At 39.4% G+C, this 19,098-nt stretch overlaps 3 protein-coding genes across 4 annotated transcripts; all 3 read right to left on the reverse strand.

Moving 5' to 3' along the window:
• Nucleotides 1-537: 537 nt before the first annotated feature.
• Nucleotides 538-4,898, reverse strand: LOC137606042 (mucin-2-like). 2 transcript variants are annotated; one of them, XM_068331078.1, is made up of 2 exons: nucleotides 4,211-4,412; nucleotides 538-4,112 (listed from the first exon to the last, which is right to left on the reverse strand). In XM_068331078.1, exons 1-2 carry the CDS (start codon nucleotides 4,273-4,275, stop codon nucleotides 1,463-1,465), a joined length of 2,715 nt encoding a protein of 904 aa, XP_068187179.1. In that variant the 5' UTR covers nucleotides 4,276-4,412; the 3' UTR covers nucleotides 538-1,462. The 2 variants fall into 2 exon arrangements, with proteins under 2 accessions (XP_068187179.1, XP_068187178.1); XM_068331077.1 differs by having other exon boundaries at nucleotides 538-4,898.
• Nucleotides 4,899-7,603: 2,705 nt separating this feature from the next.
• On the reverse strand, nucleotides 7,604-10,360 carry LOC137606622 (organic solute transporter subunit alpha-like). Its single transcript, XM_068331960.1, has 8 exons — nucleotides 10,282-10,360; nucleotides 9,792-9,943; nucleotides 9,492-9,565; nucleotides 8,817-8,975; nucleotides 8,599-8,710; nucleotides 8,355-8,501; nucleotides 7,852-7,957; nucleotides 7,604-7,764 (listed from the first exon to the last, which is right to left on the reverse strand). The coding sequence occupies exons 1-8, from the start codon at nucleotides 10,355-10,357 to the stop codon at nucleotides 7,604-7,606; spliced, it is 987 nt and encodes a 328-aa protein (XP_068188061.1). The 5' UTR covers nucleotides 10,358-10,360.
• A 1,980-nt stretch (nucleotides 10,361-12,340) lies between these two features.
• On the reverse strand, nucleotides 12,341-18,716 carry LOC137605975 (palmitoyltransferase ZDHHC20-A-like). Its single transcript, XM_068330971.1, has 12 exons — nucleotides 18,589-18,716; nucleotides 17,129-17,155; nucleotides 16,947-17,041; nucleotides 16,653-16,773; nucleotides 15,873-15,942; nucleotides 15,731-15,763; nucleotides 15,513-15,633; nucleotides 15,016-15,148; nucleotides 14,803-14,929; nucleotides 14,595-14,681; nucleotides 14,055-14,131; nucleotides 12,341-13,946 (listed from the first exon to the last, which is right to left on the reverse strand). The coding sequence occupies exons 1-12, from the start codon at nucleotides 18,704-18,706 to the stop codon at nucleotides 13,903-13,905; spliced, it is 1,053 nt and encodes a 350-aa protein (XP_068187072.1). The 5' UTR covers nucleotides 18,707-18,716; the 3' UTR covers nucleotides 12,341-13,902.
• Nucleotides 18,717-19,098: the final 382 nt, after the last annotated feature.

Below are 19,098 nucleotides of genomic sequence, written 5' to 3' on the forward strand. Positions count from 1 at the left end.
TTATAGCTCAGCCCAGCCTTTTGTACATAACTAATTGTCCACTTTTTGTTCTTTCCAAATCATAACACCCACTTAGCCTGAAGGTTATTAATCAGCAGAGGCATTTGGTGCATTTCACACTAAGAATAGCAATGACACACATTCCCAAACCCTTTTCTTGATAATAAGGCATGCGTGTTGAGCATTTTCCTTTGCAGCTGATTGGCTGGACGCTGCTGACATTCATGTGCTTGCTATTCAGGTCAGTGAGCTTGGGGTGTGAATGATGTTGGAACAATGTTCCTACAAGGACACTCTGATCGTGGGCTGTAGCAAGATGGTAAAACAGTGTGGGGGATTCGGCAGTGAAAATATAAAGTGTTGGACATTTCTCTTTCTCATTTAGAGGTTAGAGTTATGCAAATGCTTTCACATATTTTTATGCTATTAGATCATGTTAAAAAAGCACCAGTATATAGTTCTGCATGCATTTATAATTTGTAACTGTCTGCAAACCGCCACACAGGATATAATTCACAACTTAAGCATCTTGCGTCTTGCAAAGTACTCATTGTTTTATTGATTAAATAGGAACAGGACAACATAGATGAGACTATACACAGAGATGTTCTCATCTGAATACAAGCGGGTTAACGTTGAGGTTGTGCCAATATGTGAGCTGGAGATCTCATCTCAGAGCCATTCACAATGGCTGCTGTCCAGTATCCATTACCATTCAAGGAGTTTCATCTTCTCCTTACTCAAACCCAGTCTCTCCCATAGTTTATAGTGAGATGAGATCATGTTACATATGAGCAGGTGGACACTGTACAGCTTGATATCTTATACAAAAAATTAACGGCACGTTTTCTGCTACATACATCCAGAGATAGGTGTGGAATGTGAAATTTGGTTTTTTTTTCTTTATAGAGCTCCACTCTCCTCCAGAAATAAATAAGAAATGTAAAGGGGCTGGTTAATATCAAAGAGACTTGCTGGGACATAAAGACAAAAAGATTTGACAGTTCCTACAAAAAATGCGACAGTAAAAAAAGTTAAAAGTACTCCAAGAAGACGTTGTGAGTCTGTAGGAAAAGCACCCTTAAAAAAGGCACTCGTCCATGCTGTGTGTTACTGTGTTCCCAGAAGACCTTAGATCCTGCTCATTTTCGATTACCGATGCTGCTGTGTGTTCAGGTGTGACCCTGAACCTTTCCTGAGTGCATGTCCAGGTGGCTCAGCACCAAAGAGCCAAGCATGTCGCTTTGACTCCCTGGCGGGATGTTTTGTGCTTGAGTGCTGTCAGCCTTTTGAGTCGGTTACTGTAGTTTAAGTTGTGGTAAAGCCAAGAGATTGCAAAAAAGACAAGCCAAGATATTATAGAAATATGAAATTTAAAAAAGGATGGTCATGTGGTTATGCTGGGGAAAACACTGTAGTGAAAGTCACAATCAGCACTGTTAAGTTACGTATTCAGGTTTTTTTACTTCCTTATCTGGGCGCTGCCACCTGCAGCTGCAGGTTTGCCCACCCTACGGACAGGAACTTTAGACACGGGTATCTTGGTGCGAGGAGGTTCATGAGAGGAGGCAGTGTGAGACTGTGCACCATGTTTCACAGGGATCTTTGAGTCACGTGGTAGACTGGTGAGGACTTTTGGAGGCTGTTGACTCTCCTCCTGGGCACATTTTGAAGTGGGTACACCCCCCCTAACATCACTGATCTTTTCTGTGCTCAGTTCATCATGGGAGTTGAAATGGGGTCGCTCTTCTTCAGGTGTAGGTGGGTCCCTCCTTGCTTCATCATCAGCATGTTGACTTTCCCGGACAGGTATTTTGCCAGCTCTACCCCCTCCAACAACTGGGATTTTGCTCAGACCTGATGTCTTTACATGTGGTGTTCTCTTTTCTCTGGAGGGGCCCTGGAGGCTCATTTGTGACTCATGCAGTTCATCTGTTTTGGATGCTACACCCGGGGTCCTTGGGGCAATCGTGCTACTTGGACTGACTAGCTGTCCATCCACTGATAATTTTCTGTCTCCAGTCATCTTAGCAGCTACTGGGGTTTCACTTGTCCAAGGTTCAGGGGGAGAAGGAAGCAAAGGAACAGGACAGGGGGCCGGGGCAGGGGCAGAGGTAGGAGGGGCTCTAGCTTGAGAAACTAGGACCTGAGCAGGAGCAGGTGGATCTTTAGATACTAGAATTGGGGTAGGAACAGGGGCACAAGGGTCAGTTGATGAAGAAACTGGGATCTGAGGAGGGGCAGAAGGGGCTTTACTGAGAGCAACTTGAGCAGAAGCTGGAGCAGGAGCAGGAGCAGGAGCTGGAGCAGGAGCAGGAGCAGGGGGATCTTTATGTACAGTCGGTACCGCTTGGGGTTTAGATTGAGAAACATCAATATAAGCAGGAGTTGGTGGATATTTAGGTAGAGCAATTGTGATTTTTGAAGTAGTGGGAGGGGATTTAAACTGAGATACCAGGAGAGCAGGAGGTATTGGGGATACAGGAGAAACAACAGCAAGAGTTGTGGGTGCCGGAGGAGTTGTGGAAGCAGAGGGCATCTTATCTAGAGAGACTGGGGCAGGAATAGGTTTAGTCATAGCAGGCGTCCTATCTAAAGACGTTGAAGATAGAGTTGGGCTTGGCTCGGTTTTAGTTGTGGCAGTCAGGGTGGATGAGGAATAATGGTTTGGAAGAGTTACAGGGGGGAGAGTGGTGTGATTCACTTCCACTCGGCTAGAGGCGAAGGTAGTCTTGGGAACAGCTGCAGGTTCCAAGACAGAGGTTATAGTTGATGAGTGATCAGTTGGTATTTTAAAGTTAGTAATGGGTGCAGGAGAGGACGGTTTGGTTGCACTAATGCAGGTCTGTGGCTCTGTCACAGGAGCTTCAGAAGTTGATCCTAAGGGCAAGAAAGCTTGTCTATTCAGATTGTTACTACTATCAAATTTAGCAGGTGGAGATTGGGTAAAAAAAATGGGAGGGCTATGGGTTACGGGTACAGTTTTATCTAGTGCAAGAGTTGGAGTGGACATAAAACTAGGTTGAGATACTGAAGGAACTGTTTGAGGAGGTGCTGCATTCTCTGAAGCCAATTTGCTAACTGTATAAGTAAGAGCTGAACTAACCGAGGGAGCCTTGCTTACTGTGGCTGAGGTGCTTGAAGAAGTTGTGGTAACAGCAGAGGTGGAACTTGGCATAGATTGAAAGGTCAATAAAGGGGTAGAGATTTTTGGAGGTGAAAAACTAGTTGTCATTTGAGGAGTAGCTGAAGGTTTTCCAGTGGCGATTATAGGAGTTGATTTCTTCATACTGGTGGTAATCTCTGAGGCTGTAGCGTCGGAGCTCAGATTGACTGAGTGAGTTGTTAATGTGGACGGTTTGGCCAATGTTGTGATGATAGAGCTTGGCTTGGCAGTCGGAGGGGAAGATGAAACTGTCTTTACCGGAGACGTAAAGGATTTGTTCAAGGTAGTCGTGGGGACGGCTACAGGAGAGGGTTTTGCAGTGCTGACAAACGACGTCGCTGGAGAGGACAAACATGTGGATGATGGCGTGACCTCGGTCACAGCAGCGCTGATGGCACTGCTGGCTTTTCCCCACTCTGCCTCTACATCAGCCATGATATCTCCTCCTCCTATGGAGTCAAAGGTTAGGAGGGAGGAGATGTCTGCCAGCAAGGAGCTCAGGCTGTTATCACCAGGTACCATAGGTGATTCAGAGGTGGGTAAAGGCGGCACATGTTTGGTAGTTGTACTCACATTCCCTGTTGTCACCGGGGGTGATGTGGTCTCTGACGGAGTCGTAGCTGCGCTGTCTTGGGTGGTTAAACTCTCGCTGGGCTCACAGCTCTCTTTCATTGGACTGTCCAGAGAGCGAGGCTTGGATTTGGGGGTGAGCGTAAGGTCTTCTTTGATAATCTCAACACTGTTGGTGCGGGATGACATGAGGAGAGGACTCGGGGGGGCTTCCTCCAGGTCGTCTTTATCCTTCGATCTGAACATAACATTGTTAAAAAGACCCTTCAGCCCACGACGTTTCCGACCTGGAGGCTGAGATATGGTCTGGACTTGGCGGTCTCCTCCTTTCCGACCACCCTTCAGTAATGACAGGAAGCTGAGGGACCTGGCTGAGCTGGCAGAAGAAATGGAGGCATTTGCATGGGCGGCAGCCAGAACGCCATCTTCGCCAAGCGATTCTTCATCCCCATGCTCCATCTCCCCTTGACTCACCTCCTGTCCATTTTCCTTGTCTGGCTCCTGCTCTGAATCTGGTGCAGTGGTCTCCGATAATCCATCTAGGTTTTTGGTCTTACTGACAGGTGACTTGTTCCCGTCTCCTTTGCCTCGGATAGAAAAGATGTTACCCGGTTTGCGTTTGCCAAAGAGTTTAAATCCTTTCCTGATTTTTCCACTCGGCTGGGATTCGCAAGACGGGGGGTCTGTGTTCTCAGTTTGTACATCCATCTTCTCTCTGCTCCCCCCTTTCTCTGTATCCTCCCTTCACTTGCTGCTGTTTCGTGCAGCCAGGGGTGTGATATTATATATCCAGACCTTGTCTGTATCTCTGTCGGTAGCCTTGCTTTATCTCTGATGTTCTCTTTACCTCTCGCTGTGTTTCTGTATCGGGTGTCTGTATCCCTCCCTCTTCCTAGCTTTCCCATCCAGCCTTTTCTCTTCTATTTCTCTCTGAAATGCCCCTCCCCTTTGCCTCATTTTTTTGTCTGGCTGCACTCCACGGTTGCCATAGCAACAGAGGAGCTAAGCAGCTTTCGTCAGCAATGCAGAGCCAGGGGCTGTCATCAACCACCCTGAATGCAGTTCTCTCTTCCCCCCTGTCTGATGACTCTGTTTACATAAACAGCAAATACAAATACTCCATTATTAGTGACAAATGATCCGACTCAGATTAAAGCACTGCATGTCTTTACAAAGTGATTTGGAACAAATTTGTTTTGTTCTAATAAATTATTTTATTCACGGCTAGAGGGTCATAGCAACCAAACATAATTTATCCTTACCACACAAATTGTGAGAAACTTTATATAATCACCATTTTACAAATACTTATTGAAATCAAAATAAAATTGGGGAATAATTTTGCTTTTTTTGTCATGATTTCAGACGATTTTCCTAATATTTTCTTCGAAATAAATATTTTAACATCTGTTTAAGAACACAAAAAGAAATTGAATGATCCTTGTAAAGCATGAAGGTTTATACTACTTTCCCTTCGGGGATTACTAAAGTATATTAAATCTTAAATCTTAAAATCTTAAAGACAGAAATCGAAAACTATCATTGGTTTAACCTTTTTGACATCATTCACCAGAGGTGATCTTGAAGATCATCAAGATTATACAGGTGATTAAGTAATCACAAATAATAGATTTCATTTAAATTTTATGAACCCATCTTAAGCATGGTTGTGCTGTTGTGGTCTCTGCTACTGTTTGGTTTTGTTGGCCTTTTTTCAGATTATTTTCAGATAAAGGTGAGGTCATTTTTGTCGTTTTTGTCATTCCTATATTAAAAGTATCACACATTATTAATTTAAAAACTTTTTCAGCATATAATTATAGTTAACTTCTTATCAGCCAACATTTTTTCCTGTGTCTTAGGTGGTCATCTTTCAGATTTTCACAACTAGTATTTAGTGCATTACATTTTTCAGGTTTATATAATGCACTGTATAATATATATATATATATACAGTATACTGTATATAGAGTATCTATGTGTGTTTGTGTATGTATATATATATATATATATATATATATATATATATATATATATATATATATATACACATATATATATATATACTGTGTGTGTGTGTGTGTGTGTGTGTGTGTGTGTGTGTGTGTGTGTGTGTGTGTGTGTGTGTGTGTGTGTGTGTGTGTATATATATATATATAAAATGATATTATATTATATGAAGATCCAAATACTCTCAGAAGGTAAGTCCTTTGTTCTGATTGAAATTAAATTAACTTTATCTCGTCTTAATGCAATTTCCTCCGGGATTAATAAAGTATCTATCTATCTATCTATCTATCTATCTATCTATCTATCTATCTATCTATCTATCTATCTATCTATCTATCTATCTATCTATCTATCTATCTATCTATCTATCTATCTATCTATCTATCTATCTATCTATCTATCTATCTATCTATCTATCTATCTATCTATCTATCTATCTATCTATCTATCTATCTATCTATCTATCTATCTATCTATCTATCTATCTATCTATCTATCTATCTATCTATCTATCTATCTATCTATCTATCTATCTATCTATCTATCTATCTATCTATCTATCTATCTATCTATCTATCTATCTATCTATCTATCTATCTATCTATCTATCTATCTATTACCACTTGGGTTGAAGGAAGCCCGACCTCTTGTGGTTAATACTGGAACAGCATGAGTCAAAGTTTGGCTGCGCACTGCTCTAATATAAACATTCGGTCTTAAAATAAAATTCCTGACTCATTCACTTGTTTCCTCCCCCAAACCGAGTCTGAGTAAGTGGGTCAGTTGCTAAAGGCTCAGCACTGTATATGGAGCATAAATGATTAATTTAATGAAAACATTTTGAAAAAAGAAAATTCAAAATGTTTGAGGCAGAGAAGAACAGGCATGACACACAAAAAATTTATTTGGAATGTTTCAGAAACATGAGCAGTGCTGCAGTTAACTTAATGTTACTCAGTGAACTATGTAAAATATTTCGTAATTTATTAAATGGATTTATTTTTTATAGATTTGCATCCCGGGCATCTGGGAACATAAACTGAATACTGTAAATTGTAAATAAAAAAAATGAATACATCATAAACATTTATATACACATAAATAAATAGGTGTTAATATTTACTGTTTTCAGAGGGAAAGCAAAGGAAGAAGTTTCCTTCCACACTTCAGAAACATGGTCTTTGTTTCTAAATCTAAATGTTCCTCTCCTCCAGAACTTTATTAGAGGACTTAAAGAAACATTACTTCAATGTCACTAATTCTTTATTTTTTAAATCAAGTAAAGCCTAGTTTTGACATTGTGAGAACTGCGCATAATTTCTTGATTTAGTATTTAAGGTTTCCTCTCGTATTCCCTCTTGTTTCCTCTTGTATTTCTATGGTAAATACAGTGTGATGCATTAACATACCATGAAGTCAGTGAATGCAGCCTTGTCTAATAAACAACCACCAACACCACAATGTGATGCTTTGACGCACTGGTTTTCCACAGGTTAAATAACTGGAGCGGAGCTCAGCTAAAACCTTTAGTTATTTATGGAATCTAACTCATCATATCTTGAAGTTTTTAGATACCTGATTTGGAATTTCTGAATCCATTCCCCTTCTTGAATTAATGAAATTTATTTGTTGTCTTAAGAGAACAAGGTCATATTAACTTTGGATGACACAGAGAAACTTGTAAATAAAGAGGATATTTGTGTAGACAAACCTTTAAGTTTTGTCACATTTCAGATTTTAACAAACATCAGTAACATCCTTGTGAAAATGGTGAAGAATGAAACTGCATGCTGGTCCAGTGATGTAATAATCTATTGAATCACTAAAGAGCAGTTGACTCCCACTTTTCCTGTACTCTTAGACGTCATGCTCCACCAGAGCAGCCTGCAGGTCAGCTTTGCTGTTGTGGTTGTTCTCCTGTGCCTCAGAGGGAAGTGTGTCATATGTGCGACGGAACAAAAAGCGATTGACAAGGGTGATGATGAACATCTCCATGATCATCAGCTTCTGACTGAGCACTGCAGGACAGGAAGAGAGAAAAACGTCAGGGTTTCAGATGGAATATTTCATCACACGTCAGCGGCGGATGCAGGATTGTTTCTTACGGGATCCACGAGCTTGAGACGAGAAGGGAGGCGCGCAGGCGATGGTTCCATCCAAGGCCAAGATGTTGATGATTGATGTCTGCAGCTGACTCAATATTAGCACGAGCTATGGATGAAAACAATAGTCTATCATTAACATACTGTATAAACTAACTGTACTGAATGTGTGTGAGAATTAACAAAATTATTTCGCATGTTATTGATCAAATGCATCCAAGGGAGTTGGTGTTAAAATAAGTGGGTCTTTGCAGTGAGACTACATTTCCCATAAACCCTGTGGCTCTCTTAGCCTTACATTTTTTATAAGAACTGTACAGGTTATCATGCTTGTTATGAACCTTTCATTTAATGTTTTGGCTGAAATGTCCATGAATCCTTCTCATGGGACCTTACATAAATTTTTAGAACTTACAGAGAAAGTCAGATTAACCCTATGCAGTAAAACAAAAAGAAGAACACGCTTTGAGCCATAAAGCAAGAAAACAAATGTTGTGCTGACTTACTTGGTACATGGCATATTTGGGTACAATATTCAGATGTCGTAGAAATCTGTTGGTGTTCATGAAGATGATGGCAACAGGCCACAGGGAGGTGATGGTCAGAACACCAATAAATGGGTTGATCCAAATGGATGTACCTGTTATCTCCAACTGAAAGGGAAGGAAAGAAACATTTTCTTGTCATGATCATTAAATTTCACCACAACTGGGAATGTAGACAGACATTCTACTAGTGTTAAACACTTGCATCTGACAGGTCAAAGTTGCCGTTTGTCCACAACACCAAGGACAGGACAGACAGCACTGTCTTCAAGATGGCGTACTGGAGAGCTCCTAACTTCAGCAAAAACAGCATTCGCCTTGATGCCCCATTGAAAGATTTTTAGAAATGTGTCCAATCAGTACAAAGTGTTCCATCAATATGTAATGTCTATTGGTACAAAGACAGAATAAAAACGACTGTACCGTGACATGGACACCCGGGGTAAACAGCAGCAGCAGCAGCAGCAGGGTCCCGTGTTGATCTTGAAATGTTCTCCAGAAAACCGCTTGAGAAATTGTTTGCTGCCTCCAAACTCTTCAATCATCAGAACCAAAACTTTATACACCACCACTGCAAAATAACTGCACGCACACAAACAGAAAGGAGTTTTATGTGTTCTTAAAGAGTAGATCTTCCATCACCCTCAAAACTCTAATTTTTCAGTTTCCAAATATAATTGAAAAATGAATTACTCCGTGAAACACCACAGCCATTGATATGGGAGAAATCAAACACACTTTCCTGTAAGTGGAATCATAGAAATCACATAAAATTAGTCACTTATGATGTCAAGATCCTATAAAGATTTCCCTGACTTTTATTGTGTTGGAACCCAATCCCTGTGTAATGATTCATCCACTGGTTACATGGAACTGTAATCTTGAACTTATGAAGCTTCATTTTTATGGCTGAGAATTTGATCCAGGGGGGGATCGACCTCCAGAGAAGACTCTCCTGATTTTTAACTTTACAAGACATTGAGATGTTTCAAGCATAATCGTTCATTATTAGCTAGAACATGAAAATAAAACTTTAATTCAATGAACAAAATTATTTGACCTTTGAGCTGATTCAGAAGTTTTTGAAAGAAAACACACCAGTTAGACGTCATGTCTGTGATCAGGACTGCCTTTGGGATCCACATCCCAAAACAAGACATACTGGCAATAACCTGAAACAGAGAAAAACATTAATTTGCATTAAAGACTAAATAATTAACAATAAATGTAACTGATTTCTTCATTTCTTTCTTCTGTAATGTTCTAATCCAATCAGATTTCCTCGAACTACTAATAATGTATTTATATTCATAGATTCATTTGCATTAGTCATGTGTTTCCATTGGTTTTTTAAAAGTACTAACATGCTGTAAAATCAAACCGGGTCTAAATACTTACTGGTGCTGCACCGCTGATCCAAATAATGGTCGTCCTCTTAGGGTAGGACAGTTTTTTATAAATAAAGACACACTGCTCCAGGTAGAGCAGCAGAGAGATGCAGGACATCAAGGTGAGGATGAAGTAGAGGCAGAACTCAAACATATTCAGCTCTGATTTAAAACAAGGACAGGGAAGGCTTTGGGTTATGATGTGAAACAGTGCACATACTTTAAACACTCTATATGTAAAGGCACACAAATCAGCCTTGAAATGATTTTACTTGTGCTGAAAAATACTTTAGCATTTAAAGAATACAAAGAAATGAGCATAAGAAGAACATTTACTTCCAGCACAAGCATGATTAACAAACACAACACTGAGTAGCAGCTCTACTCTGTACTGTCTGTGAGAACAATGACATCAGGTGTGTCCAGGAAACATGGAACAACGCTGGTTTGTCACTAGGTCAGGAAACATGATCAGTAATCAGGTAATATGAGTCACTTACGCTTGATCACATCCATAGCCAGCGGGGGCTCCTGTAAGCAAGCAGGATGAATGGTGCTGTTCAGGGCTTCCTCCATGGTGAGCAGATGATCCTCTGGACAAATTTAACAACTGACCACCTTGGTCTAGATCAAATCTAACATAAATTTCTAGAGCAGAAATACATTTAATTAAGTCCCTGATTCATTCATTCATTCATTCATTCATCTTCTTACGGTCGTCTCGTCTTCAGCTGCTTATCCAAAGTTATGGGTCGCAGGTTCTGCTGGGGATGATCGGAGCTGGCCACATGTGAGAGCCAGGATACACTCTGGATGAGACGCCAGCTCAGTGATGTTTGAGTTGAAACTAACAAGTTCATCTGATTCTCTTAGGCTTTATCTAAAGTGCTCATGGATTCACTCATCAATGCACTTTGCCCAGTAGGTGACTTTTAGAAGTAGAGGTTCCACAACGGGTTCAGGGCTTAAACTTTTACGGGAGTGCTTCAGTAAGTGTTGCTCATTCATTCACAGGTTGAAGTCACAATAATTAAATAAAAAACCAAGGTCAGCGTGGTAGTTTATGTGGGGTGAGAACATACGAGTGTGTCAGCAGAGACACACTTTGACTGGGCGTGTTGCTTCCACCCCCGTGAATGAATGGGTATAAAGATGTAAAAGAAGATAACAACACACAGAAACGTGCAACTCCGACAGGGAACCTACTCGAGCTCGATTACCACTTTTAATTTCAACTGTACACCCATTCTGAGATAAAACACTTGTTCAAACTTGTTGAACGAGGGCAGAATGTTAATCATTCACGCTGTCCAGAATGTTAGCATGAGATAAAAGTGAGACAACAAAATAAATACATTTAAAAGGGAGTAGACTGAAAAGGCATGATTAGAAATAATCTGAATAATATATTCTGATAAGATTCAGGTTTGGTTTGTAAAACCATGAGTGTTGATCATTGTGATGCTTTTCCTGGTTGTGTTGCTGCTGACAGGTGAGCGTCACCGAGGTCATTCGCCTCTCCCTAGCTGCAAGCCAAACTCATTCCATGTTATTGTTCCGGCGCCAGACAAAAGGTCAACAGGTATGACTTGTCTGAGCATGTCAGGCTCCAGCCTTCATGATTACAGCCCGTTGACAGCTCACTGTGAACCACATGAAGGCTATCTCCTATTTTAGAACAGAAGGTCCAGCGTGAATTTTACTTCTGTTGGCAACAGTTCAGTCAGGGTAGCTCTTCCTTGAGGCGGAGGTGTGGTGGTGACGAGAGCGGACAGTTACGTAACAGGATGCCACCATACTCCTTTTCAGTTGAGTGTTTGACTACCGTATAGAATGTTAGCATTTTTTTACTAACACTAAACAAAAACTACAACTGTATCAGTCACACAATACATACTCTGTACACTATTTAGATTTTTAAAATGTTTGGCTTATTGATGATCAATGATGAAAGCTGAATGTATTCAAAAACTACCATTTCTGAGGGAAACTGGGTAAACTTTGTAGAATAAAGTCATGTTTTGCTGGTTATGATAAATAAATAGAACTACAGTGTTTCCAACACATACAAACTCCATACAGAAAGCAATAGAACCTTGAACCTTCTTGTTGAGGCAACAGCGCCACCGTGCAGCGGCCCTGGCTCCTGCAGTTGTTTTCTTTAGATTTCATTATTCTATCATTATAATGATCATTACATTATACAATAATCATTATATTTAACGGCATTATTGATTTATGGGTGTTATATCTTCTTTTGCCAATGACTGCTGTCATTGGTTTGGTCTGGTTGTTATATAAACTGCCAGCAGGTGGTGCTGTAGGATCACTGTATCGTATGACGTATACAGACTGTATTTTGCGAGGCAGAACGTTTCCATGTTTCATATTTTTTTAAATACTCAATCAGAATCAAATTTTCATCAGAAATGGTCTGACTGGAACCTGGGAACATTTTAAAAATATACTGGTGATGACAAACATCTGAAACAGTGCGACGGTCATTCAGTCACACAAAACCCATTCACTGAATTAGTTAAAAACCACAGCAAACAAAGATGAGGAATCACATTTATTGTTACAGAATAAGGATCACCTTTGAGATGAATAGTTTAGTCTCATTAAGAGGTATTAACTGGCCCAGTGAGAACATTCATGTTGTGCCACTCAGAGAGTAATATTATTATCAACAGATCACTGAACATCACATCTGCTTGAAGGAACATCATAATGACACAACTGTCTGGAGAACATGAACACTGGAGATGATACGAGGCCATTCTTTCTTTGCTGGTTATAACGTTTATTTCCTCCCAACTGCCTCTGGCTCAAGAACACAGCGAATCAAATGTTCCTCAGGTTCAGTTTTCTTTCCTTTTTGTGCTCTTTCTTTCCAACTTTCATATAAATGTCATTATCAAATCGGAAAACACAAATAGAAGTACAGAGGTTGCATCTTTTGTATAAATAAAGACTGAATAATTTAAAAATAAACATATTATAGTAAACAAACAATCATGTGACTGAAAACATCATGTGGAGTTATCAATACCATTTCATAAAAATAAACGAACAAAACCCTGCAATGTGCTGGCAAGACAGTCGATGCGTCTTCAAGAAGATGAATGAATGAATGAACGAACAAACAAACACAAAAACTTTACAATCAAATCAACAAACACTGATAGATCATTTGTATTAAGTATTGAAAACAAATTACAGATACTTATAGTGCAATTAAAAATGGCAAATTTATTGCTAATAAGTGTCTAAAAGAAAAAAAGACCTGCTGTTTAAAATAGAGACGAAATATTTCTCACTTCACTTAAACTACATTTGGTCCTCACAATTTAAGCTTACTGTGTTGCCTGTCTAAAACATGTAAAAATAAATACATCAAAATTGTAAACATTAAGCTCTTTATACAGTATATTTCAGGTAAAATGTAAACTTAATTAGACAATCTGATGACTTCTCGTCTTTATATTTTTACTGAGCCGGGTTCAGACCTGATCATATGTATTCAAACATTCTGAGGGTGTTGATATGCATCAGTATTTTGTGTGATACAAAAATATAAAAAATATGTCATCCACTACATTAACATCAAATAACCATAATTTAGTCATTAATTTTTGATTAACACACACACACACACACACACAATGAATTGGTGAAATGCTTAATAGGATTATTCCACAGAGATGAGCACAGACAATGTGGACACATTGGCTCAAGGATCAAAGTTCAGTCTCAGACGTTTTCATAATAAGGATGATAATAATAATCATTATCATCGTCATCATCATCAACATCATCATAATAAAAAGCTTGAATTTGGCTCAAAGCAAAGACAACCCCTGTGAATTATGCCAGCTGCAGGCCAGTGCAGTTCCTGAGGTCACTGTACGCTCTCTATTTAGATCATAGCAGTAGTGTTGTGTGCCTACGTGAAGGATGAGGGTGGTGGAATGCTCCTGCAGGTGCTGAGGCTCATCATTTAAGGCATCATCATCATTTACTGTAGCGCTGTGATCGGTAGCAACAGCCCACCAAGCACAAATAAACACAGCAGGAAGACAAAGCTGCAGAACTGGACAACTTTGACATCCACTTGCCTGTTACTGCTCCTTCTCCACAACCACTGACACCGTCTGGCCACCATCTGAAAGGAAACAGGAGGATGAACCAGACATCCCAGCAAAGAAATCACAAAACACTTCATTTAGATGTTTAAATGCATAAAGGAAAAAAAGCAAAGGTCAAACTGTACCAGTGTTCTGGTTGCTGTCATCCGCCGTATGTACATTGTTAACTTGTACACAGGCGTTGTTCTGGTCATCAGTAGGGCTGTGATTAAAGTCACAAGAGACAGAAAAAATGACAAAAAGGTCACCTGAAGGTACCTCAACAGTAACATCTCCTAAAGCCTCAACAAATGCATCTATATGTCACACATCCTAAATTCCTGTGGTGATTGTAGAACCGTGTAAACTCCTTTCATTGAAAATTTTAACTAAAGATTTGTACAAAAACATAAACAGTGATTTATGCTTATGATTTATGTGTTTCTTTGATGATATATAATTTGTTTTTCCATGGAAACAACTACTTTGTGGTAAATATCAAAAACCAAAAAAGCATGAAAGACTGAAGTGTGTTAAATTTTTGTTACACCTGCAAATATAGTTTATAAAATACATTTTGGATATAAGAATGATTGAAAAACTGACACGTGAATCCATTTTTATGTTGGGATTGGGGCTGAAAAAGAAATACAATATTCAATATTCCTGTAATACTCAATGCTGACCTTTTGCCATTCTGCTGCAGGACATTGTTTACTTGTTCAGGATGTAGGTGCACCAGTCTAGTAACAAAGGATTGTCCATCTCCCAGACTGATAAAACAAAAATAAAGAGAGCATTGTTGAACATGTTGGAGCTGAAAGATTCAGACTTAACAGTACTTTTTGGAGTTTCTATACTTCTCATGGATATAATCAGCCAGAGTAAACTCACCTTGAGAAAACAGGAACCATCCAGAACTTTGCTTGGTCTCCAAATACCTCAGCTACGTTTCTCTTGAAGCCTAAAGAAAACCCATTTTTATCTGGACCGTTAGTGAAGACAGGAGCCCTAAAAGCCTCTGGAAATGAATATAAGAAAACATAATTAGTAATGGTGACTTTAAAAAAACATGTGAGTTGAAATAAATGACGTTTCTCTAGCTACCTATAGTAGTCCTGTTCTTTCCAACAAGCCACAGATGGTAGCTGAGAAGTGACAAGATGCTGATGAAGAACAGCGCCGCCACGAAAAACAGAAACAAGATGTGGAATTTGGCGTGTGTGTCACTCAGCTGCTTCTTCAGATGGAGAAAAAGAAAAAAATGTCAGTAATTTTATCGCAAACAATAACTGACAGGATTATAAATTCACCTGTATCCCATCCAATATTATCTCAAACAGAAGTAGTTATTTGACAATAGGTTTAGGGTTTTTTTGCTATTTGAAGATTTCTTTTGATGATTAAAAATTTAAGAAACATCTAATTTTAAAAATGCTAATCACATGTGTCAGCACAGACAGACTGCCTTTAATTTTTGGACTGCGGTTTTATAATGATCTCGTATAATTATGATGCATGAATAAGTGACGACGTATTGGTCAGCATTCACGGGCTTCAGCTAGCGTTTAAAGAACAACAAAACAGGAGGTTTTTGTACTTACGGTCCAGAATTTGATGAAATACTGAACGACGGTGGCACAAATGACTAAACAGTAGAGTGAAGCGTAGGCCAAGAACAGGATAAAGTACTTGTAGTTTGAGAAACCAACACAGTTATTCACCCTAAAACAGACAAATATGTAATTAAAAATGTCTTCTTTAACGCTCACTGAGCTCATGATGGAATAACAAAAAACGCTTATCTACATAAGAAACCTACCAGGGGCAGTGATGGTCCATTTTCAGCACACACCTGGTGAAATAAAACAAAACACACATCGTATGAGTACCAACTCATGCTGCACATGTTAACACTGTGGATGAGTGAGGAAGCTTAAATTTTACATTTAAACAACACTCACATCTCACAGGTGGAGCAATGATGGCAGCGGTCAGGTTTGATTATCTGACAGTGGTCGCAGTAGCGGATGGCTGATGAGCAACAATGAAAGCAGGATCATTGTAAGTACTAGTGGATAACATTTACTTCCTCCACGCCCACGCTCTTTCATAACAAATGACACATTCACAGTGGATGACAGAGTAGAGTAGACTTAGAGTAGGACTTAGTATGACAGAGATATTTCAATAGGAGAATGAGATGTTTTGTGACACTGGAAATCAAACCACTGACTCATCATCTACGTCCCCACATGAACGCTTTTATTTCCCTGTGAGTTAAATGGAGGGATTATCCGTTTTATGAATCATATATTCAGAGATCCCACTGAAACCAATGGAGTGAAATTGTTACTGTTAACAAGACAGTGGGGCCTTCAGTGAGGATGAGGTGCATCTGAGGCTAATTGGCCCTTCTGATACAATTGGTTCAATAAACACATGGATGGGCATTATGAGGGAAATGACAACATCATGTCTATATCACATAATACTTGCAGCGCTGCACTGTAAGCCAAAAGAGGAAGAATAAATGACAATATTAACCCAATTTTGTCAGGATATCTTTTTTGATGTTGTGTAAGTCAGTGACAAACTGTTTCTGAGGAGATCTTTGTAAGAGCGAACAGTAACAACGGTCACTGTTCTCCCAGAAGGTTTACTAGGTGTTTAAAAAAGATGGGGGACAGTTTTTCTGCCGCGCTGGTAAACCTCCTCCTGCTGCTGTGTGTGTGTAAACACACCTCCTCCTGCCGTGCGTGTAAACACAGGTAAACCTCTTGCCACTCGCTTCAGAATCTCCTGCTGCATCTCCCCTCTCTCCTCGCGCTCGTACAGCTCCTTCTCTGCTCTAGGCAAACCGAACTGATGGGAGGAAACAAACTAAGTTGAGGGGTGTTCATTCGGTGGAATGGAATATTCTCTATTTGCATATTTACTGTGTCCTGCCCTGCCAATAAAAAATATTTGTGGCTACATTTTTTCCTTTTATTGCTTGTGTGACTTGTTTTTGACAGTAACCCCCCACACACACCTACCGCTTGTGAGGGGCTTTCTGGTCTGGATCCAATAGTTTTCCAGTAGGACCATATAAACATGGCGAGGAAAATGTGAAAGATGACCAAATACCCAACTGTTGGGAGAAAGAGAAAGAGAGCTTTACTGACCTCCGTCACAATCTCTGATATGAATTATTTACATGGCAGGAGTTAATACTTACTTCGTTCTGCATTGTTTGAGATTGTATCTGGACAAGGCAAAGCAAAAAGTAAATAAATGAAATGTCTAAGACTGCATGACTACTCATACACACCACACACACCCCTTTCTCACACCATGCGGCAGCAGCCTGGCACTGCCAACAGTGACCAGCCATCAGAGAGTCCTTTGTTTAGGCACCAGGGATGTCCCTGTCTTGAGCACATTACTGCAGTCTGCCTACATAATGAAGCTGATGATAATGGTATCATCAGATCCTGGCTCAGAAAAACTATATAGAAGACTCTGAATGAAGGGACAGAGCAGATCACAGCTATGATTTTTATATGATCAATACGTAAATGTTGAAAAACACACGTTCAGACCTGCTGGATGAAAGCTCGGACGATCATGCTTTATTATGAAATAACTATGAAAGGTTTTTGTGTTGTGTTGCATTAAATTACATCACTTGTAGTTTAATGGCTACGCAATGTGCATTTTAATTTAATTCCAAATCTTTCAGTGATGTCGTTAATGACACATTCATTAACTTTTTCAATCAGTCATGTCTTTCCTTAGATGATTTTAGCAAGTGACAGATCAGAGGCTCAAACAGTAGACATCACACTTTGGCTAACATTATGAACTCAACTGGATTTCATGTTTTGCTTAAATATAAAGTTTAAAAACTAACCCTATTTGAACACCAAACACCTCTTTTTTTGTTTTGCTGATTTCAGTTTCACTGAGATTTAGGTTAAAAGGGATTAGCAAATTTAAAAAAAAAAAAGTTTTCACTTACATTTAAACAATAATTCTCAAACTTTTTTTGCAAATGGACTTCTGTTCATAGCTGGAGATAATCATGAGTAATGTATGTTACAGATTCCGCAGACAAAAACAAAAATACATCCTGTGAAAAGACATTAGGAAACAGGAAGATAACTTTTTTTTTATTTCTTTCTCTTTCTTCCGTATTACGCGCTTAAAATATACTTACAAATCCCAGCCGTTAGTTTGTCTAGTCATTGTCAACATCTTACTCTGAAATATTTTATGACATTAGTTTCCATTGTTTTAGTAGCTGTGTTCTCTAATGTTGGGCAATAAAATGACTCCGCTGAACTGTGACAAATGTGTTATATTTGCTATTGTAATTACCTGAATGATGGTATTAATAATTTATTTTAATTGTTGATTGTACATACTGTGTCCTTTGGCTCTACGTGCAACGTTAACAAGACAAAAAAAAATGTCATAAAAACGTTATTATGACATATATTGCTGATGTCGGAGTGCATGGAATTGGTAACGTTGATCAGAAAACAAAGGGTTTAGATCAGAAACAGAAGTCAGACCGCCTGGAGTCATTCAGGTCTCAATTCTACTAGCTTATCAAAGTTGTTAGCACACAACTGTCAACACGACCACACGCCCGACCTGTGGTCCGTTAATACCCGGAGAAGTGAGTCTACTTACAGACGCAGAGCTCCACGACGTACGCGTAATAAGACCAGCCGACGACCAGGTTTATAAACAGCACAGGTAACCAGTTCGCAGCCCGTTTACAGCACCTCAGCGCATGAGAGGGCGCCATCTTTAATCCGTGTAGGACATCAGTTAGCCGTGACGTCAAATTCGCTGTTTTATAGACGCTCGCGACAAGCGGAAGCTCAGAGGCCCCGGAACTTGAGCCGACATGTTTGTAGTTCTCACGGGTCTCGCAGCTTTACTCATTGGGTGTGCATTGATTTCAGTCATTACACAATGAAACATAATGAGTTACGAAATTAATAACTTATACGATCAAGATCAAACAGCTTTAATCTGTCGTTGATTAGCGAAATTAAATTAAAGCTAATTTACTTACTCTAAAGTAGGTAATTCAAAGTATCATGTTACCAAAAGTGCCCTGTTGTCTATGAATCTACATACACTAGCTGTGTACTGTTTAATCAAAGCCTGAAAATGATCTGTAGACTCATTTAC

Source organism: Antennarius striatus, chromosome 13, assembly GCF_040054535.1.
Source record: "Antennarius striatus isolate MH-2024 chromosome 13, ASM4005453v1, whole genome shotgun sequence".
NCBI lineage: Eukaryota > Metazoa > Chordata > Actinopteri > Lophiiformes > Antennariidae > Antennarius > Antennarius striatus.